The 23,435-nt window shown below is 42.9% G+C and overlaps 1 protein-coding gene across 2 annotated transcripts in view; it reads right to left on the bottom strand.

Moving 5' to 3' along the window:
• Positions 1 to 7,955: 7,955 nt before the first annotated feature.
• The window catches only part of stk17a (serine/threonine kinase 17a), a 106,764-nt gene continuing 91,284 nt past the window's right edge, over positions 7,956 to 23,435 (bottom strand). For both annotated transcript variants that reach the window (XM_041184985.1, XM_041184986.1), the window contains exons 4-7: positions 23,277 to 23,403; positions 19,100 to 19,148; positions 18,832 to 19,011; positions 7,956 to 10,171 (exon numbers count right to left, since the gene is read on the bottom strand). In XM_041184985.1, the coding sequence (XP_041040919.1) occupies positions 9,874 to 10,171; positions 18,832 to 19,011; positions 19,100 to 19,148; positions 23,277 to 23,403 (654 nt within the window). In that variant the 3' untranslated portion in view covers positions 7,956 to 9,873. The remainder of the gene's footprint in view (positions 10,172 to 18,831; positions 19,012 to 19,099; positions 19,149 to 23,276; positions 23,404 to 23,435) is intronic.

Below are 23,435 nucleotides of genomic sequence, written 5' to 3'. Positions count from 1 at the left end.
AATGACCATAGTTGATAGGGCCCGTCCCTTCCTCTCTCTCCCGACCCATGGTGGGGTTTTTCTTGTCCTCACCTTCAATCCTGCAAGCCTCCATATTGAACGGATCATTTTCTGCCATTTACGCCACCTTCAACTTTATGCCGCCACCACCAAACACATTTTCCCTGCCCCACTATCCCCTTCAGCATTCCAAAGGCACCGTTCCCTCCATGGTATCCTGAACAACTCCTCAGTCACCCCCAATACCCCTTCCCTCCCCACAGCACCTTTCCATGCAAACGCAGGAGATGTAACACCTGCCCTTTTACTTCATCTCTCGTCACCATCCAAAGCTCCCAAACACTCCTTCCAAGTGAAACAGTGATTTACTTGTCCTCCTTTCAAACTAATCTACTGTATTCGCTGCTCACAATGTGGTTTCCTCTACACTGGGGAGACCAAATGCAGATTGGATGACTATTCTGTGGAACACCTTCACTCAGTCCGCAATCATGATCCTGACCTTCCGGTGGGCCTGTCATTTTAATTCTCAACCTTGCTATCATACAGACATCTCTGTCCTTGGCCTACTGCACTGTGCTGTGAAGCTCAACATAAGCTTGAGGAACAGCACTTTGTCTTTTCATTAGGCACTTGACAGACTTCTGGACTCAACATCGCATTCAACTATTTCAGACTGTAAATTCTGTCCCCGCTTTGTTTAATTTCCTTTGCCGGTTTCATTTCTTTTCTTTTCTTTCAGTCAGCAGCAGCACCTGCTGTAGGCAGGTGCTTTATTTCTTTGTTTATCTTCTTGCCTTCTCACCATTCCTTTTGGCTCTTGAAGACTAACTTTTCTGTCATAGAAACGTAGAAAAATAGAAGCAAGAGTGTAGGTCATTCAGCCCTTCGAGCCTGCTCCGCAATTCAATATGATCATGGCTGATCCTCCATCTCCCCACCATACTCCTGCATTCTCCCCATGCACTTTGATGCCTATAGAGTCTAGAAATCTATTTCCTTCTTAAATATATTCAGTCACTTGACCTCCACAGCCTTCTGTAGTAGAGAATTCCACAGGTTCACCACCCTCTGAGTGAAGAAGTTTCTCCTCATCTCAGTCCTAAATGGTGTAGTGAACATGGATTACCAATAGGTAATGCTCTGGGCACCAGGGTTTGAATCCCGCCATGGCAGATGGTGGAATTTGAATTAAATAAAAATCTGGAATTAAAAGTCTAATGATAACCATAAAACCATTATTGTAAAAACCCATCTAAGAAATCTGTCGTCCTTACCCACTCTAGGCTACATGTGACTCCAACCCCACAGCAATGTGGCTGACTCTTAAATGCCCTCGGTTACATCAAAAAAGGAATGAAACCAGACGGATCAACTGGAAACAATAATAGAAGACTCTGCACAGTCCTCCTTACTAACGTCTGGGGTCCGGTGCCAAAATTGGGAGAGCTGTCTCACAGACTAGTGAAGCAACAGCCTGACATAGTTATTCTCACGGAATCATATCTTACAGCTAATGTCCCAGACTTCACCATCACTATCTCTGGGTATGTTATATCCCACTGGCAGGACAGACCCAGGAGAGGTGGCAACACAATGGTATACAGTTGCCCTGAGAATCCTCAGCATTGACTCCAGACCCCATGAAGTCTCCTGGTGTCAGGCCAAACATGAGCAAGGAAATCTCCAAACCCCCTGCTGATTCCCACGTACCGCCCTCCCTCAATTGAACACCACTTGGAGGAAGCACTGAGGGTGGCAAGGGCGCAGAATGTACTCTGGGACTTTGATGTCCATTATCAAGAGTGACTCGGTAGCACTCACTACTGACCGAGCTGGCCAAGTCCTAAATGACATAGCTGGTAGACTGGGTCTGTGGCAGGTGGTGAGGAAACCAACAAGAGGGAAAAACATACTCACCCTCACCAACCTGCCTGCTGCAGCTGCATCTGTCCATGACAGTATTGGTAGCAGTGACCACCGCACAGTCATTGTGGAGACAAAGTCCTGCCTTCACATTGATGATTCCTCCATTGTGTTGTGTGGCACTACCACCATGGTAAATGGGATAGATTTCGAACAGATCTAGCAATGCAAGATTGGGCATTCATGAGGCGCTGTGGGCCATCATCAGCAGCAGAATTGTACTCAAGCACAATCTGTAATCTCATGACCTGTCATACCCACCATTCTACCATTACCATCAAGCCAGGAGAGCAACCCTGGTTTAATGAAGAGTACAGGAGGGCAGGCCAGGAGCAGCATGAGGCATACCTAAAAATGAGGTGTCAACCTGGTGAAGCTACAACTCAGGATTACTTGCATGCCAAACAGCATAAGCAGCAATGATAGAGAGAGCTAAGCGATCCCGCCACCAATGGATCGGATCTAAGCTCTGCAGTCCTGCCACATCCAGTTGTGAATGGTGGTGGACAATTAAACAATTCACTGGAGGAGGGCGAGCCATAAATATCCCCATCCTCAATGATGGGGGAGCCCAGCACATCAGTGCAAAAAATAAGGCTGAAGATTTCACTACAATTTTCGGCCAGAAGTGCCGAGTGGATGATGAATCTTGGCCTCCTCTGGAGGTCACCAGCATCATAGATGCCAGCTTTCAGCCAATTCAATTCACTCCACATGATATCAAGAAATGGCTGAAGGCACTGGATTGTGCAAAGGCTATGGACCCTGATAATATTCCGGCAATAGTACTGAAAACTTGTGCTCCATAACTTTCTGCATCCCTAGCCAAGCTGTTCCAGTACAGATACAACACTGGCATCTAACTGGCTATGTGAAAAATTATCCAGGGATGTCCTGTACACAAAAAGCAGGACGTCTCTAACTCAGCCAATTACTACCCCATCAGTCTACTTTCAATCATCAATAAAGTAATGGAAGTGGTCATCAACAGTTCTATCAAGCAGCTCTTGCTTAGCAATAACCTGCTCACTGATGCTCAGTTTGGGTTCCACCAGGGTCATTCAGCTCCTGACCTCATTACAGCCTTGGTTCAAACATGGACAAAAGAGCTGGACTCCCGACGTGAGGTGAGAATGACTGCCCTTGACATCAAAGCTGCATTTGACTGAGTGTGGCGTCAAGGAGCCCTAGCAAAACTGGAATCAGTGGAAAATAGGGGGAAAACTCTTCATTGGTCGGAGTCATAACTAGCACAAAGGAAGATGGTTGTTGTTGGAGGTCTGTCATCTCAGCTCCAGGGCATCACTGCAGGAGTTCCTCAGGGCAGTGTTCTGGACCCAACCATCTTTAACTGCTTCATCAATGACCTTCCTTCCATCATAAGGTCAGAAGTGGGGATGTTCATTGATGCTCATACAATGTTCAGCCCCATTCGCAACTGCTCAGAACTGAAGCAGTCCATGTCTAAATGCAGCAAGATCTGGACAATATCCAGGCTTGGGCTGACAAACGGCATTCGTGCCATACAATTGCCAGGCAATGATCATGTCCAACAAGAGAGAATCCAACCATTGGCCCTTGATGAGCAATGGCATTACTGTCACTGAATCCCTCACTAGCAACATCCTGGGGGGGTTACCAATGTCCAGAAACTGAAGTCCTATAAATACTGTGGCTACTGGAGCAGATCAGAGGCTAAGAATTCTGCAGCAAGTAACTTACCTCCTGTCTCCCCAAAACCTATCCACCATCTACAAGGCACAACTCAAGAGTGTGATGGAATACTCCCACTTGCCTGGATGGATGCAGCTCCCACAACACTTAAAAAGCTTGACACCGCCCAGGACAAAGCAGCCTGCTTGATTGGCACCACATCCACAATCATTCACTCCCTCCACCACCGACGCACAGTAGCAGAAGTATCTACAAGATACACTGCAGGAATTCACCAAGGCTCCTTAGCACCTCCCAAACCCACGACCACTACCATCTAGAAGGACAAGGGCAGCAGGCAGATGGGAACACCACCACCTGGAATTTCCCCTCTCAGTCACTCACCATCCCGACTTGAAAATATATCGCCCTTCCCTCCGTGTTGCTGGGTCAAAATCCTAGAATTCCCTTCTTAACAGCATTGTGGGTGCACCTACACTACATGGACTGCAGTAGCTCAAGAAAGCAGCAGTTCATCAGCACCTTCTCAAGGGCAACTAGGGATGGACAATAAATGCTGATGCCACCAGCAAAGCCCAATTCTGTAAATGAATAAAAAAATGGCCTACCCTGTATCCTGAGATTGAGACCCTCATTCTAGACACCCCCCCACCCCCCACCCAGAGGAAACATTATCCCTGCATCCGGTCTGTCCATCCCTGACAGAATTTTATATATTTCAGTGAGATCTCTCATTCTTCTAACCTCCCGTGAATACAGACCAAGTCGGCCCAATCTCTTCTCATACGACAATCCTGCCATCCCAGGAATCAGTCTGGTGAATCTTCGCTGCACTCCTCTTTCACAAGTATATCCTTGCTTAGGTAAGGAGTCCAAAACTGCACACGATACACCAGGTGTGGTCTCACCAAGGCCCTGTAGAGCTGCAGTAAGACATCCTTGCTCCTGTACTCAAGTCCTCTCGCAATGAAGGCCAGCAGACCATTTGTTTTCTTAACTGCTTGCTGCATCTGCCTGCTTGCTTTCAGTGATTGGTGTACAAGGACAACCAGGTCCCTTTGTAGGGCAATATTTCCCAATCTATCCCCATTTAAATAATACCCTGCCATTCTGTTTTTTCTACCAAAGTGGATAACTTCACTCTTATCTACTTACACTGCATCTACCATGTATTTGCCATTTGCCCACACACTCAAATTGTCTAAATCGCCTTGAAGCCTCTTAACATCCTCCTCACCACTTACATTCCCACCTAGTTTTGTGTCGTCAGCAAACTTGGAAATATTACATTTGGTTCCCTCATCCAAATCATTGAAATATATTGTGAATAGCTGGGGCCAAAGCACTGATCCCTGCTGTACCCCTCTAGTCACTGCCTGCCATTCTGAAAAAGACCATTTATTCCAACCCCCTGTTTCCTGCCAGCTAACCAATTCTCAGTCCATTCAAATATACTATCCCAATCCCAATTTTATGTTGTCATTCAATCTCTCGAGACTTTCACCCTATCAAAGACTTTTATCCTTGTTCCTCCCACCTCTTGCTCACAATCTATTGCATCTCTAACTTTTCCCAGTTCTGATGAAAGGCCACAGGTCTGAAATGTTACTTTTGTTTCTCTCTCCACATAGATGCTGCCTAATTTGCAGAGATTTTTCCAGCATTTTTTTGTTTTCATTTCAATCAAAAAAGTAGATTGGTGGAAGTTAAGCTCAAGTGATTGCATAAAAAATGTGTTCACCCAATAATTTCAATAAAAGAATCATGTGAAGACTATGTTTTCAAGTCAGTTTGATGTAAGGATAGATCTTGTCTTGTGCCACCGAACCATGTACTGACACCCTACCAGGAACAAATGATAATGCTTTTGAAGAGTTGAAGTTACTTTCATCAGTAAAGCTAATTTATAGAATTGCCTAGTTGACAGTGACATAGCTATAGTTCTGAAAACAAGGGGCTGAATCTAATGACTACAGCAGTGGTCCTGTCCACTGGCCAGAAATGTCAACCCTGCTGTGGCCATTTCAGGAGCCCTTGATAAACAGGCAGTTTGCCTGTTGTTGGAAGGAGTGCGCCTCCAAGAGCTGCCGGTTAATCAGAGGCTGGAAGCTCTTCAGTCCTAGTTGTGCCACCAGGAGCAGTGGCCACAGCTGGGACTGCAGGATGCCCTGGACCAGCAGCTAGCGATGGAGGCCTGGCACAGAAGCGAGTTGGGTGGGCTTTGTAGTGACAGGCAGATCATAAAGAGGGAGGTGGGGGCTTTGCAGTGGTGGTGGGCTTGCTGTGGGTAGATCCCTCTGTGGGTACAGGTTGCCCAATAAGAAGGGTTCCCCAACCTAAACCCAGACAGAGTATTCCCACTGGTCTCGATACATTGGGCAGAATTTTGCCCTTGATGGGCAGGCGGGCCCCACTGGCTTGACGGCAAGCGGGCAGCCGATCGCCACCGCTGAAACGGGCCCACCACCATTTTAAGTGGACGGGCCAATTAAGGCCTGCGCAGCGTGACACCCAATGGGAAGCGCTATGCACTTCCTGTGTGAGGGGGGAGGGATTCCCCAACTGTCAGAATGCAATCTATTGCGCATGCGAGCAAAAGAGTGCAATCGCCCTGAAACGAAGTGCTGCTTCAGAGAGAGCGCTGACAGTGTTTGAAACTTTAAAAATAGAAAAATAAAAAAATTAACATGTCCCTCTCATGTGACAATGTCACACGAGATGGGATATGTTAATAAGTATCAGAAAAACTTTATTAAAGTTTTTTAAAACCGACAAGAAACCTCATCCCGCAAGTGGATGAGGTTTCATGCTTTTTCAGAAGCCCGCTGGGGCTCCTGGCCTGCCCGCCAGCCTTAAGTTTGGACGGGGATGGTCTTTAATTGATTTAACTATCCTGTCAATGGCCTCAATTGGCCATTGACGGGTCGGAGGACGGACAGCTGATCGCACTGTCACCCCACCTTCCTGAATATTTAAATGGGGTGGATGACGTCAAGGGTTCCCCCCGACGTCATCCCGTGTCAGCGAGCAGGCCCCGCCCCCAGCTTACTGACGGGAAATTTCTGCCCATTGTGTGGGGCCCCACCCCCATTGCTGGTAGAATACCAGCAGCAGCAGGATGAGGTTGTTAAGTAGCCCTTAATTGGCAACATATGGGCCTGAATTGTCCTAGGGGCAGCAAGGCTGTCCTCAACTTTCCCCACCCCTGACTTAATTGAGGGTGGGGGTGTGGGAGTCGGCAAGGTGACAGGCTCTCCACACTGCACCTTCCCACCTGATTATGAGACCGCTCTGCCTCCCAGCCTGCTCCTGGGTAGGGGGAGGGGGTTGGTGGAGAAGGGCAGTAAATTCTGTCTAAGGAGGGTGGACAAGCTAGCTCCTGAGCTGGGGTCTCTTGCTATAATATAGTTAAGCTCTGATCAGATTGCCCACTTAAGTGTCGAGTGCACTCATACTTGCAGCTATCTGTGCCATTAGCAGTACATGTTCAAGTGTTGGTAATGCAGAAGATTCTGGTGTTGCTTCTCTTCACACCTGAACTCTGTGAAAAGGTTAATCCTCTGAGTATCACTTCTGAGAATGAATATCAACCTGAAACTGATGCACTTTCTGATCTGGAACTAAATTTGCTGCTCATGGCTTTTTTTGTTGAGGCAAATTGTGTTTTTATACTTTGCAACTTTACAAGGTTTACAGGGCTGGAAATTGTGGACTGTGGTGATCAGTGGAGACTGGTCACATTTGAAACATATCTGGTGGCATCATGCCAGCATTGACCTATACCAAACTAGTTAACATAAAATCCAGGGTGGAAACCTTGATAGAATGCTGAAAGGAGGCTCAGATTTGACTTTGGGTGAGTGTAAAATGGCCAAGATTGGTTTAGCCACCTGTTATAATCATTTTCAATTTTCATTTCATTGACTTGAATTGGGGCAAAACAGGAGGAATGGAGCTTCCACACAACACTTCAGTGTCAAAATTAAGAAACACCCTTATGCAAGCCAAAGTGTTTGAAAAAGATCAGTGCTCCAGTGTTTTCTTCATAGGATAACACTCACCCATTTAAATGTGAAATTGAGCGAAAGGAGGAAACAATAATTGTGCATTATCAGGCGCAGGGAATTCAATAGAATTTCTTTTAAAGAATTACATATTATCTCTACTTAGTAAACACCATTGATTACAACTTATGAAGCATAGGTATCCAATTGCTAATTATCCATGGTTCTAAGGTACAAGTCACACCTTCTAGTTTGTAGGAATGTTTAATGCAATATGCGCCTGACGATCCCAGTCCCTCAATGTTGAAGACTGATCATTTACTCAGCAATTACACTTAAGTACAAAATCAATAAGCAAGCAACCAGATATGTTTATTATAGGAGTATGTACATCTTTTATGATAAAGATACAAAAACTGCCTTTTCCCCCCTCGTGGAATAAGGTATGCACAGTATTGCAGGTAAAAGCACTAGATAGCAGTTGTTAACTTTACAGTAGACGCCTGAAAACAAAGGCAACACTGTCAAAATGTTCAGTTTAAGATCATTTTGAGAAAAAGTAGATTTTACCAAATAATTATGAAAACATGGCTACCTCAAACTCACCAGAGGGACATTTACATCAAGAACACTGGCTAACTTTTTAAATACAGAAACAAGAAAAAAAGAGAAAAAATATCTCTAGTAAATACAGACTGTTCTTCTAGCTGAGATTGTATTCCACTTAGCACCATTTGCAGGTGTATCCTGCATATTGGGTGAAGAAACAACGTACTCCCGATAACCCGCTTCAAAGCCTAGAAACAACTTTAAGCATAACTTTCATTTAATAACCCCCATTAAGCCTTAGAAGGCTACTTATATTTGTGTTGACTGGATGGAGTTTCCTTTCAACAGGTTAACATTTGCATAATATTGTGCAGTAACTTTTTGGGGAGGGGGTAGAAATCAAAGAATTCTGTGTGCAGGATAAATTTAATAAACAAGACTAAGATTACTTTAAAAGAAAACTTTCCTTAGTAAAAACAACTATAATTAAAATATATATGGCAATATCAGGGATCCCTGAGTTAATTTTTAAAAAAAAGGAGATTTTGTCTTGCAAAAAAATTACACTTTTGTGCTGTAGAAATACAAATTGATGTAAATACTGAATGTAACAACGTGGCATTAACATAAGCTGCTGTCCAGAACTCAGTTCTGTTCTTCAATTATAAAACTTTAGTTCTAATCCCTTGAGACAAGTGACTGCTGCATATAAAATACAGTCCTCTATACTGCCAAGTGCACACTGCAGTGTGTTTAGCTGTCCCCAGCATTCAATTTTTAAAAAGTTTTATAAATGTATTTACAAAGATGTAATTTTATCGTAGCTTTGTAACCAGTCAGAAAGCTAACAAATTGTTTACTGTTACAAAAAGTTAACCAGATTACCAATATTAAAAAAATCTGTACATTAAACTAAATTAATTTTGCAGTCCTTTGCATAATGAATACTATATAAATTTCTAATCTGTAAGGCACCAATAGAGTAACATCTATCACTGTCCATTGTGCAGCAATTTTACTGAACAGGTTAACCCTCATTCTGGGAATCTTAAGCAGTTGTTTCTGATCACAAAAATACTCACACAAACAACACAAAAAGACATATACAAATACAATATAATTATTCAAAAATAGTGAAATAAATCAAGAAAATCAACTTTTGACTTGTATAATTCATACATGCTTAAAAAGAGGAATGTTGCAAATAATTCCAGATAACAACAACAAACTTAAATGTGCATTACTTGTGAATATAGCTTGTCATAATTTGTTAGGGAACAAGTATTTTTTAGAATTTAAACTAAAATGTCAAAGTGCATTATTCACAAATACTGTACATTTTAATTTTGTTACTGATAGTACAATAGCTTAAAGGATCAATCCAGAACTAAATAGATTCCCACCCACCCATTGTGCAAATAAAACTGATATTCCCCAATAATGCTCAGCCTTTTGTGAAACAAGTATAGCTCTGAACTGTGTACTGTGTATTGAAGGAAAGTACTTCAAATATCAACAACCCTTATGGCTCTCTTTACTTTGAGCATTCTTCACACATTGAATCCTGAAGCGTGGCACAACAGTCCTTGGCATTCAGACAATAATCTGTTTCTATTTGAATATCTGTAGAGGAAATAGATGCTCACAAAACAACTGTTTTGTCAGAGTCCATTATTAAAAAAAAAACTCTCTAAAATGTAGAGTGTTTCCATCCCACAATTCAATAGATAAACTCTCCTGAAATTTCCTGTAAGGTGTTAAAGGGCTTTTCAAATTTGAAGCGTTTGGAGATGGCTTTTTGGTCAGTTTTTAGGTTTTCTTTCTCAGACTGTCTGCACTGTCCCAGTGTGTATGATGCCATGACAATCAGCTCCTCTGTTTCTTGGCTTTGCTTTTCTGATTCTTCTGAAATTGTAGATTCAAGGGTGTTGGTAGAGGTTTCAGTGACAAATTCTGTTTCATCGCATTCATGTACCAACCATGGGTGCCTCAGACACTCCTCAGCTAAAGCTCGTTCTCTGCCAAAGAAAGCAGATAACACACTAAACAATTGTGGAAAAGGCAAAAATCATTTAAAATCAAACCACGCTACAGGCATTGGGTGTGTGAATCTAGGCTCATGCTATGAGAAAATGTAGCAGCATGATACAACATCAATTGATGGACACAATGTTGGGGGTCACATTCTGGTTGCTTAGAGTAGAAATGGGTTGGGAATGAAGTATCGCAAGGATTGAGATTATTTGGATTTGAGCAAAGGGAGCACAATCTTGAAATTTGCTAATGTCACAAAAGGAAGAGGTTTGGCAAACAGGAAGATTTTAGAAGACAAGGACAGGTTAACAGAATGGGAAGATGAGTAACAAATGTACTTTAATGTGGATATATGAGGAGTAATATATTTTGGGGAGAAAAGTATGGAATGAGAGAATAAACTCCATGGAAAGGTGTGGATTTACAGAGATAAATCAGTTCAAATGCATAATCCCCTTAAAGTGTAAAAGCAGCTAGATAAAACCACAATCAGTCGCAGGAAGAAGAGAGTACAATTTTAGGGCACTTTCTTTATAGAAAGAATATTAAAGCTTTTGAGAGATTACAGCATAAATTCATCTGGATTAGGTTAAGCATGGGAAAACACTAATGAGGATTGAAGTAAAATATTGGGATTATTTCCATTGGAGCAGAAAAGGTCAAGTGAAGACTGAATTTATGTTTTTTTTAAAGATTCATTCCTGGGGTGAACTTTGCTGGCGGGGCTAGTATTTGTTGCCATTTCCTAGTTGCCCTTTGGAAAGTGATCATGTGCCACCTTCTTAAACCACTATAGACCATGTGGTGTAGGTACACACACAGTGCTGTTAGGAAGGTTTTAAACCAAGGGACAGTGAGGTAATTAGCCATAGCACATGAGAGATCACAGGCATTTATCTCTCTTAGGGAGAGACAAGTAGTTAAATATAGATTGATGGACAGTGCTCAGCATCAAGGATGGGGCAAGGCAAGGAGGCAGACTACCATTGCCACACAGAGATTGAACCCATACCATTGGCGTTATTCTGTACTAAACTCTAATCATCTAGCCAACTGAGCTAATCAACCCCCAGCCAGTGACAGTGAAGGAACAGAGATATAGTTCAAAGTCAGGATGGTGTGTGGCTTGGAGGGGAACTTGTGGGTGGTGTTCCCATAATTCCATTGCCCTTGTCCTTTTAGATGGTAGTGGTCATGGTTTGGAAGGTGTGTTTGAAGGAGGCTTGCGAGTTGCTATAGAGCATCCTGTAGATGGATTATATTTTAGGATTATATTCGCTGGAGCTCAGAAGAATGAGGGGGGATCTCATAGAAACCTATAAAATTCTAACAAGACTAGACAGGGTAGATTGAGGAAGGATGTTCCCGATGGTGGGGGAGTCCAGGACCAGGGGTCACAGTCTGAGGATAAGGGGTAGACCATTTAGGACTGAGGTGAGCAGAAATTTCTTCACCCAGAGAGTGGTGAGCCTGTGCAATTCGCTACCACAGAAAGTAGTTGAGGCCAAAACATTGTATGCTTTCAAGAAGTAGTTAGATATAGCTCTTGGGGCGAAAGGGATCAAAGGATATGGGGAGAAAGCGGGAGCAGGCTATTGAGTTAGATGATCAGCCATGATCATAACGAACAGCAGAGCAGGCTCGAAGGACCGAATGGCCTACCCTTGCTCCTATTTTCTATGTTTCTATGGTACACACTGATGTCAGTCTGCTTCACTGGTGGAGGGAGTGGAATGAAGTGGTGGATGGGGTGCCAATCAAGCAGGCTGTTTTGTCCTGGATGGTGCCAAGCTTTGAGTGTTGTTGGAGCTGCACTCATCCAGGCAAGTGGAGAGTATTCCATTGCACTCCTGATTTGTGTCTTGTAGATATTGGACAGGCTCTGTGGAGTCAGGAGGTAAGTTAATTGCTGCAGAATTCCTAGCCTCTGATCTGCTCTTGTAGCCAAGTATTTATATGGCTAGTCCAGTTCAGGTTCTGGTCAATGGTAAACCCCAGGATGTTGATGGAGGAGCGTTCAGTGATGCCACTGCCACTGAATGTCAAAAGAAGATGGTCAGATTCTCTCTTGTTAGAGATCGTCATTGCCTAGCACTTGCGTAGCATGACAATGTTAATTGCCGCTTACTAGCCCATGTAGGATCGAAATCCCCTCCAGCTGCGAAATTTATGGAACATAATTTCAAACCCAGACACATGTTTTGACCTCATTATTGGAACTATAAATTTCAAAATGGTAAGCTGCAGTCAACAGTACAGGGCTGGGCAGCAAGGAGTTAATTCGGACATTTAGTGAAAACACTTACTTAGCAAAAAGGTTTGGACATTGACTAACATAATCAAGAAGTATCATTACCCAATACAATGGCAAAAGGACATATCAATACAATACACTCAAGGAATTATTCAACCTCCACAGACAATAGTGCTGGAATAGGGTCATTCAAACCCTCATTAACTTTGGAGCCAGGTGCTGTTATTGTGCTGTTACTGTGCTACCTCAAACAACAAGATAATTGCTTATACAATGAGAACTGATAATATTCGGCTGGATATATCTTCCATGGAAAACCGTGTATTGTTTCAACCAGCAGGAGTTGATGACATTTTTCTGAACTTTGTGTGGAATCAACTAAATGGACATTGGAACAACAGGAAATATGTTTTGACATGTCTGAGTTAAATTATTATAAAATAAGAGCAAATCTAAGGTGTTGGGCTGCAATTGGAAGGGTCGTGTTTGGTCACCTTGACTCAGTTCTACAGTCAACACCGGATAGACCAGCTATGTTGGGGATTGTAAGTTTCAGCCAAAACATTGTGATATTGGTTTGAGGGTTTTATGAAGGTTTGGGGTGAAAACTTGGTTTTTTTTGCCGGTACCTTGTAACTTGTTTCAGCCATATCTTGGTGATATTGGTCTGAGGAGTTTTTATTTTCTTCAGGTTTCAGGATAGGGTGTGGTGTTTTGTCTGTGTTTTTGTAAGTTTGAGTCGTGCTGACTGTATGTCAGGTGCTGGGAATTGGTTGTTTTAAATGTTGGGTTTAATATTGTGGGGTTGTGGGTGATTCAATAAAGCAATTGTGAATTATCAGAAGAAACTTGTCTTGCTGGTCATTCTGTTGAAGTCATACACTTGTGAATCTGGTGTCACGAACTTAAGTGTGGGGAGGGTCTCTGATGGAAAAGGGGAACCCCTACACCCAAGCCTGAATGTTGACCAGGTCTTGATGCATATTGGCATGGACTGCTTCAGTATCTGAAGTGTTGCAAATTGTAATGAACATTCTGCAATCATCAGTAAACATCCATCAGTCAACATCCCTATCTTATGATGGTGTGAGGGAATCAACAGTTTTTGGATTTTTGTCTGTGCGCTTTTGGATGGTGAGCCATTGTAAGTTAGCATCTGTGAGAGTGATCTTTTGTTGACTGGGGATTGTAACATTTAAGGTATAGAATGTACTAAGGCTTGATACATTAGACTCTGCCTCAGAACAGAGGCTGACCTCTGTTGTAAGATTTAACCGGACTCAGTTCAGTTCAAGCAGCAGTTGTTGGCAACAGCTCCACTGAGAGTTGGGCACAGAAAGCAGGGAGCAGTGTCAGCTCAGTGAAGCTGATGTGGTTATCTGCTCCATAAAGCTGGAGGAGAATCAATTCACTAAGGCTACCAATTGTTTGTGGCAGCTCAGCTTGGGTGTTTGGGCTCCGAGAAGCCCAGGAGTGGTTGTATGCTAGAGATCTGGGAGGTGAACAGAAGTTGTTGGCAGCAGCATGGCTGAAGAGTCAGGACTGTGCTTGTGTTTAGAAGCTGAAGTGTAGCCTAGCCAACACAGTGGGATGCAGTTTCAGAAGTACATTGGCTCAGCTGGCAATGAAGACTAAGAAGACTGGACCTGGGAGCAGATCTGAGAGATGTGGAATAGTGTGTGTTTTGGTGAGGATTGTACCTGTGAAACTCAGTTGGGGGAGAGCTGCTGTCAGCTGGGGATCAGACTAGCTCTTTGAAAGGAGAGGAGCTGAAATTCCTCGATGTCTGGGTGGGTTGCTGGGATATTCGGGGATCTGTCTTGACTGTGCCTGCCATTTAAAGTGCAGTTTGTGATGTGTTTTATCACTTGTTAATTCATAATTAACTCATTAATTCTGGATGTTAGAGAATAAGATAGATAGTGCTGACTGTTCGCTTTGCTGACTTTTATACAGTAAAAGTTCTTCTGTTGTGTTTAAAACCATGGAATCTTGTGGCTTTATTCTCTTACTAAGTAACTGGGATTTCAGATTTTGTCTACTTTACAACAAGAGTTACTGGTCCCCAACCAGATCGTAATAAAATTGCAGGTCTCATCCGGGATCGTATCAATGGACAGAAGTTCATCAATGAAGCGGCTGAAGATATTTGGGCTAGAACACTACCCTAAGAACTGTGGCATCGTGGGGCTGAGACAAATAGCTTCCAACAACCAGAAGCATCTTACTTTGAGTTAAGTATTACTCGAACCAGTGGAAAGATTTTCCCCTGATCCCATTGACTTCAATTTTGCTAGGGCTCTTTTATGCCAAACTTGATCAAATACTGCCTTGATGTCAATGGAAGTCACTCTCACCCCACCTCCTTATTTCTGCTCTTTTGTCCATTTTTGGAACAAAGTTTTAAGAATGACCCTTCCATCACTTTGCTGATCAAAAGTAGAGTAATGGGATGGTAATTGACTGGATTGGATTTGTCCTGCTTTCTGTGGACAGGATCTACTTAGGCAATTTTCCACATTGCGGGGTAGATGCCAGTATTATAGTTGTGCTGGAACAGCTTGACTAGGGGCATGGCTAGTTCTGGAGGACAGGTTTTTCGTACTACAGCTGGGATGTTGTTAGAGCCCGTAGCCTTTACTCTAGCCAATGTCTTCAACTATTTCTCAATACCTCATGCAGTGAATTGAACTGGGTGAAGACTGGGACCTCAGAAGGAGGCATACATGGATTATTCACTCAGTACTTCAGACTGAAGATGGTAGCAAATATTTCTTTTGTACTAATATGCTGGACTCTGCTTTAGCATGTATGTGAAGCCTCCATTTCCCGTTATTTGTTTAATTTTCCACCACCATTTACAACTGCATGTGGCAGGACTGCAGAGTTTTGACCTACTCCATTGGTTGTGGGATTGTCTGTAACATGTTGATTGTTTAGTTTAGCATACCTTGTAGCTTCAGTAGATTGGCATACCATTTTTAGGTATGTGGTAGTGCTATTCCTGGCATGCTCTCCTACACTTCTCCAGATTGATCGCTTGGTTTGATGGTAATGGTAGAGTGAGGGATATGCCGGACCATGAGATTATAAATTACAATTTAGCTGTTGCTGATGACCCACTGCGCCTCATGGATGCCCAGTTTTGAGCTGTTAGATCTGTTCTGAATCTGTCCCATTTAGCACAATGGAGGGTATCCTCATTGTGAAGATGGGACATTGTCTCCACAGTGGTGGTCACTCCTACCAATACAGAATTGGACAGATGCATCTGTGACAAATAGATTGATGAGGATGAGGTCAAGTAGACTTTGCCCTTGTATTGGTTCTCTTACCACCTGCTGCTCTGAAGTCCTTGTGTCTTTGCTACCCTCAGTGCTTCTTCCAAGCATTGCTGAACATGGAGAAATACTGATTCATCAGCTGAAGATAGATGGTAGGTGGTAAACGGTAGGTTTCCTTACCTCAATATTTAACCTGCTGCCATAAGGTTCCAGAGTCATACTGAAGACTCAATCCCTCCTAACTACATAACACTGTGCTACGGTTACATGGTGTTGGTGGTGTTTGGGAAATTGGCTGTAAGGTTTGGTGAGTATGACTATGTCAGGCTGTTGCCTGACTAGCCTGTGGAACAGCTCTCTCAATTTTTGCCCATGTCCCAAGAGGTTAGTGAGGAGGACTTTGCGGTGTCGACTGGGCTGGGTTTGCCATTGTCCCTTCCGGTGCCTAGGTCAATGCCGGGTGGTCCATCCCATTTTATTTATTTTTTGACATTTCCATAGCAGTTTAATACAACTGAATGTTAGACAATTTCAGAGGGCAGTTAAGAATCAACCACAAAGCTGTGGGTCTGGAGTCACATATAGTCCAGACTGGATAAGGACAACAGATTCACTAAAGGGAATTTGTGAACCAGATGGGTTTTTAAAGACAACCCAGTGATTACTGAGACTAGCTGTTTATTCCACATTCATGAATTAATTGAATTTAAATTCCAACAGCTACAATGGTGAGATTTGAAGTCATGTCTCTGGAGCATTTGTCCAGGCCTCTGGACTACTAGTTGAGCAACATTATCACTAAGGTACCATTCCCATGCATACAGATGGACAGCTCCTGCTTATAGGTGTTTCCTCCTCCCCACTACTTCAGTAATATCAGCTCCACTAAGTTGGAATCTTTAAACATCCTGTATAAATGAATGCTGAAGCATTGTAATTTTATTAAAATCTCAGCCTAAACAATTCCTTTTGAATAATAAAAAGACACATATGCTAGTAATGAATTAATGTCTCTCCTCTTGTACCCCCACTCCCTACATAAACCCCTTTTATCCTAAAGTTTCCTCAATTCAGCCATTCAATATGTATCAAAAAATATTCCAGGCCCAGCTGTTTGCACCATACTTTGATTTTTTAAATTCATTCAGGCCAGCATTTATTGCCCATCCCTAATTGCCCTTGAGAAAGTGGTGGTGAGCCCTCTTCTTGAATCACTGCAATCGCCTCATGCCCTCTTGGAGCTCACCTTGACCATGAGACCCACCTCCTGTTCCCTCAATCCTATTCCCACAAACTGTTGATCATCCAACTTCCCCTCCTGGCCCCATGTTAGCTGATATTGTAAAGAGTTCTCTCTTCAGGTCTTGTCCCTCTTTCCTTTAAAATCTGCCATGATCACACTTCAAAAAACAAACCCTTGACACCAACATCCTTGCAAACTGCCATCCCAATTCCAACCTCCCTTTCCTCTCCAAAATCCTTGAACATGCTGTTTACATCTTTCCTGGAAGTTCCTGTTTGAATTCCTCCAATCAGGTTCCGGCCCTGCCATAGTACCGAAATGCCTCTTATCAAAGTACAAATAACATCCTGTATGACTGTGACAAAGTTAAACTTTCCTTCCTTGTTCTTCTCAACCTGTCTGCAGCCTTTGACTCGATTGATAACATCCTCCTCCAATGCATCTCCTCTGTCGTCCAGCTTGTGGGATTGCTTTCCATTCTTACCTATCTAATCATTGCCAAAGAATCACTTGCAATGACTTCGCTTCCTGTTCCTGCACTGTTACCTCTGGCAACCCCCAAGTGTCCATCCTTGGCCCCCTCATTACATGCTGCCCCTCTGTGACATCATTTGAAGCCATGGCAATAGTTTTCACGTACACATTGACTACACCCAACTCTACCTCACCACCACCTCTCTTGACTGTTCCTAAATTTTCAGACTGCTTGTACAACATTCAATACTGGATGAGCAGAAATTTCCTTCAATTAAATATTGGGAAGACTGAAGCCACTGTTTTCATTGCTGCAAACACCCTTCCCTAACTACAGACTCCATCCCTCTTCTGAACAACAGCCTGAGATTCAGCCAGTCTGTTTGCAACCTTGGTGTCACATTTGATCCGGAGATGAACTTCCGACCTCAGGTTTGTGCTATCACCAAGACCACCTCTGTAACGTTGTTCAACTTCATCACTGTCTCAGCTCATTGGCTGCTGAAACCCTCATTCATGCCTTTATTACCTCTATATTCATCTATTTTAAGTCTCCCACATTCTACGTAAACTTGGGCTCTTCCAAAACTGTGCTGTGCATGTCTTAACTCACAGCAAGTCCTGCTTCCCCCATTACCTCTGTACTTATTGACTGGTCAAGCAATGTGCTGGCTTTAAAATTCTTGTTCTTGTTTTCAAATTCCTCTCGGACTTGTCTCCCTATCTTTATAATCTTCTCCAGCTCCATGACCCTTCAAGATATCTGTGCTCCTCTAATTCTGGAATCCTATGCATTTCCAATTATAATTGTTCCACAATTGATGGCAGTACTTTCAGTTGCCTAGGCTGGAAAGACCAGATGCAGGGATGATATTTGGGGGTCTAGAACAAGGGGTCACAAACTCAGGATACGGGATAGGCCATTTAGGACTGACATGAGGAGAAACTTCTTCACTCAGAGGGTGGTGAACCTGTGGAATTCTCTACCACAGAGGGCTGTGGAGGCCAAGTCACTTAATATATTTAAGAAGGAAATAGATTTCCAGACTCTAAAGGCATCAAGGGGCATGGGGAGAGAGCGGGAGCATGGTGTTGAGATAGAGGATCAGCTATGATCATTTGAATGGAGGATCAGGCTCGAAGGGCCGAATGACCTACTCCTGTTTCTATCTTTAAATGTTTCTAAGGTGTTTAAAACTTTTTCAACTTGCTGGCTCAGTTTTTTTACCCAGCAACATTTCACCAGGTAATAGTGATACCAATCAACCCTATTATCACTGACTTGGAGATGCGAAATAAGTATGGAAATTTGCCAAAGACTAGAATGGCCTCCAATTTTTCAATGAGCTGAATAAATTAATGGGAAACAAGATGAAATCAGAAACTTACTCAGGCTCCTTAACAAGGAGTGTCTTAATGAAATCTATGGCCTCTTTGGAGATGTTGTCAAAATCTTCTTCTGTGAAGCTGAGATTTATCTGAGAAATGTTGAGGAACGTTTCTTGCTTGTCATCTCCCAGGAAAGGAGATATCCCTGTCAGCATAACATACGCAAGGACACCTATACTCCTAAACAGAGGAAAGTCATTCTGAGAAGAAGTTCCAACCAATTTAATTGCAATGCTCATTTTAAAAGGTCACATCTAGATTAACTCACCACATATCTGTTGCTGTACTGATTGGCTCATAATTTAAAATTTCAGGAGCTGAAAAAAGGACAAAATAAATGTACATTTAGAGGCAAATTTATTGGACTTCACAAATAGCCAGGGTACACTGCACTCATCAATGAACTTCTTTAAATATTTGAAAGAAACCTATAGTAGTCATAGAGAAGCATTGGGAAGAATTTTTACTGGTCTGACCCACAGGGAGCAGGTTGGTCAGAAAGCAGGGGCATCCCACAGTTCTGTATTCCCTCATATGCTGTGGAGCTTTCAGCAGGCGCAGCCTGATTGACAGCTGGGCATTCAGTTGGGTAGATATCCCACTGACACCCCCAGGAGCAGGCGAGTCTGTCCTGGGGATGGGGGTCAACTGGAGGAATGGTGGGCAATCAAAAGGGTGACAACGGAGGGGCTGATGATCCTGAGGAGAGAAGATTGAGGTACGATCGCAGGTGTGGAGTAGATAGAGTTGCCAACTGTGATTAAATGTACTCCTGGAGATTTCATTACATGACTTGCCCCCATGCCCCAGCCATTTGTGGCCAACACATCCATCCTTGTGACACACTGCCTTCCTGTGCCAACTGGAAAGCAAAAAGACTCACTACCCAATTTGATGATGCTTAACTTTCAGCCAAACAGCCTTTCTCCACACCCCCCCACCAACACCCCCTCCATCACCCCACCCCCCCACCCCCCCTCCACCCCCCCCTCCCCCCATTTTCAATATTTTACGCCTGGTAGGGAGAAATGAAATGCTCAAAGAAAATGAAAAAAATAATAATTCTTTTAATGTCCCTTGGATTTTTCTCCAGGAATGCACAAAGCAGTGTCCTGGAGATTGAGCTTCAATTCCTGGAGACTCCAGGTCAATCCTGGAGGGCTGAGAGCCCTAAGAGTGAGGGGAAAGAGTAGGACAGGTGGAGGTCAGAAGCTTCGGGGGAAGAGAGCACTGGGGAGGGCCTCAGTCACGGACATTCCTCAGGTAGGCACATGGATACAAGAGCTAAGCGGGAAGCTGCTCATCTTGGAATCCACCTAGTTGTCACCTTGAGGAAGCTGCCAGGTTACTGAAGCTCAGTAAACCAGGCTGACAAGAGTGAGAGTTCAAAAGCAGAATAACAATCAGGCTTGTAGCCTCATTATCATATTGAAAGTTGTATCCCACCACCCCCTTGGATCAGATTGGTTGCCTGCCCAATTTCCAGCCTCAGTTGAAGCTGGGAACGGTTGGTTAAGAGGTGGGTTTGAGTCGGGAGACAGATTTCTGAGACTTTAACCCCCTACCTGACCCAAACCCACCTATTTTTTATTTCCTTAGTTAAAATTCAGCCCGATATGATGTTACTAAATCTCTTGAATGTTAAACCTGTTGTTATCTTTCCATAGTATTTTTTAAAATTGATATATTCTGGATAACTAGACTATGCCTCTAAGTCAGGTACAGTGTTAAGGGTGTGACTTCAGTCTGATCACATTGGAAAGATCTCCCTGAAACTAAACCAGATTGCTCATAGGGAGTGTGTGGCTCAGGCCACCACTGTTGAGAGTTGGTGGTATAACTGCAGCAATTACTGGTTTGAAGGAAAATTTAGGAGAGTAGCAAGGAACACGCAGAAATCATCAACTAGTAGTAATTAGTAAACCACAATATTCATAATTCTGGTATACTGAAAGTAGAATCAGTCCTGCTTAAATATATTGGTCCTTTATTCCAGTGACAATTAAGTATATAAATAATGAGTTAAACATATGGAAGGTTACTCAAAGTAGTGCTGCTAACTCAATAAAAACAATGTTTGTGTAAATAATGGGTTTCTTGAAGCTCAATTACATTGCTAAGCATGCCAGGGCAAGTCAAATTCAGCATACAGGCAATTTGGCAGTTGTCATTAAATTTAAACATGATGATTTTGAGGATTTGAATCTTAGCTTTGACTAACATCCAAATTTTTTATTCACCAAGCTGAATATTAGAATCAGTTCTAGCCTGGAAAGCATAGCTCTGTCACTGGTCATCAAGCAGCACTGCAAACAGTGGAGAAAATTTCTCAGCTCAGACCATAAGAGGGGACAAACTCTACAATTTAATGAACAACGAGAAGGAGAGTGCATACTTCAGGAGGACATAGACTGGTGAAATGGGCAGACACGTCTGAATGGCTATAAATTGAGAGAGGGGAATGTGCAACGAGACCTGGGTGTCCTTGTACACCAGTCGCTGAAGGTAAGCATGCGGGTACAGCAGGCGGTAAAGAAGGCAAATGGTATGTTGGCCTTCATAGCCAGAGGAATTGAATACAGGAACAGGGATGTCTTGTTGCAATTGGACAGGGCCTAGGTGAGACCATATCTGGAATATTGTCTGCAGTTTTGGTCTCCTTATCTTAGGAAGGATGTACTTGCTATAGAGGGAGTGCAGCGAAGGTTTACCCGACTGATTCCTGGGATGGCAGGACTGACATATGAGGAGAGATTGAGTCGATCAGGATTATATTCGCTGGAGTTCAGAAGAATGAGGGGGGATTTTATAGAAATCTATAAAAATCTAACAGGACTCGATAGTGTAGATGCAGGAAGGATATTCCCGATGGTGGCGGAGTCCAGAACCAGGGGTCACAATCTGAGGATATGGGGTAGACCATTTAGGACTGAGATGAGGAGAAGTTTCTTCACCCAGAGAGTGGTCAGCCTGTGGAATTCATTACCATAGAAAGTAGGTGAGACCAAAACATTGTATGTTTTCAAGGAGGAGTTAGATATAGCCCTTGGGATGAAAGGGATCAAATGGTATGGGGAGAAAGCGGGAGCAGACTATTGAGTTGGATGATCAGCCATGATCATAATGAATGGCAGAGCAGGCTCGAAGGGCCAAATGGCCTACTCCTGCTCCTAGTTTATATATTTCTATGTGGCTGTTGAAATTTAATGCAGGAAAGTGTGAAGTGATATGTTTTCGGAAGCAGAATGAGAAGAGGCAATGCAAGCTAAATGGTACAACTTTAAAGGGGGTGCAAGAGCAGAGACACCTGCATGCACACAAATCTTTTAGGCAGCAGGACAGCTGAAAAGGCTGTTTAAAAAAAATACATGGAATCCTTGGTTTTATTAATAGAAGCAGAGCATACAAAATCAAACAAGTTATGCTAACTTATCATAAAAACACTGGTAAGGCCTCTGCTGAAGTATAATGGCCAATCCTGTCAAGGTCTTCGGAGAGGGTGTGGAAGAGAATTACTAGAATGATTCCAAAGATGAGTGACCTTAATTACATTGGAGACACTGCAGAACATTGGGTTGTTCTTCAGAGCAAAGAAACTTAACAGATTTGATAGAGCTGCTCAATATCATGAATGGCCTTGATAAGAGTGAAAAAAAGAGAAACTGTTTCCAATGGCACAAGGGGCGGTGACTGGAGAACACAGATGGTGGTAAAAGAACCAGAGGAATTTTTTTTAAACACAGTAATTTGTTGTGATCTGGAATGCACTGCCTGAAAATGTGGTGTAAGCAGATTTAATACTGACTTTCACTTGATGGGAAAATTTATAGGGCTGAGGGGCAAGAGCAGGGAGTAGGATTAATGGGATAGCTCTACCAAAGAGCCAGCACAGACACAATAGGCTGAAAGACCTTCTTCTGTGCTGTATCATTATCTATCACAGAATCACAGAGAGAGAAAAATGTAAATATTGAATAATGCTACAGTGAACTATATAGTGAACAAAAATGGGGCTATTCAGATCTTATGAATTACAATAGCTTAAAGTCACAGAAACTTCCAAAAGACATCAACATTAACATGGGGAGAGATATCCTAATATAAATGCAAAATACTGCCAATGCTGGAGATCTGAAATAAAGTAAAATAAAGCGCTGGCAAAACTCAGCAGCTCTGACAGCATTGGTGGAGAGAGAAAGAGGGTTGACTTTTCAAGTCCAATATGACTCTTCTTTGGAGAGGGACATCCTATCGGATTTGGATTTTTTTTTAAAAAGCATGTTATTTTGTGAATTCATTCATTTAAAGAGTACGTTGTAGGAAATGGAAATGGTGCCCAGTGGTGTCCACTGAGAGATTTTTCCAAGGTTCACAAATTCCCCTCTGCTTTATGCTGCTGTAAAACTGAACACATTCAGTTATGAGTGAAACTTAGGAATACCTACCCACATATTCAGGTGTCCCCATAATTTCTCTTAGCTCTTCATTATTATTGACTCTTCTAGAAAGGCCAAAATCAACTATCTTAATTTCTCCCAGAGGTGATTCACTTGTCAGAAGGATATTTTGTGGCTGGGGTGGAAACAAAATACAGAACCATTAGA

Source organism: Carcharodon carcharias, chromosome 3, assembly GCF_017639515.1.
Source record: "Carcharodon carcharias isolate sCarCar2 chromosome 3, sCarCar2.pri, whole genome shotgun sequence".
NCBI classification, from domain to species: domain Eukaryota; kingdom Metazoa; phylum Chordata; class Chondrichthyes; order Lamniformes; family Lamnidae; genus Carcharodon; species Carcharodon carcharias.
This window is presented reverse-complemented; position numbering and strand designations above follow the sequence as displayed.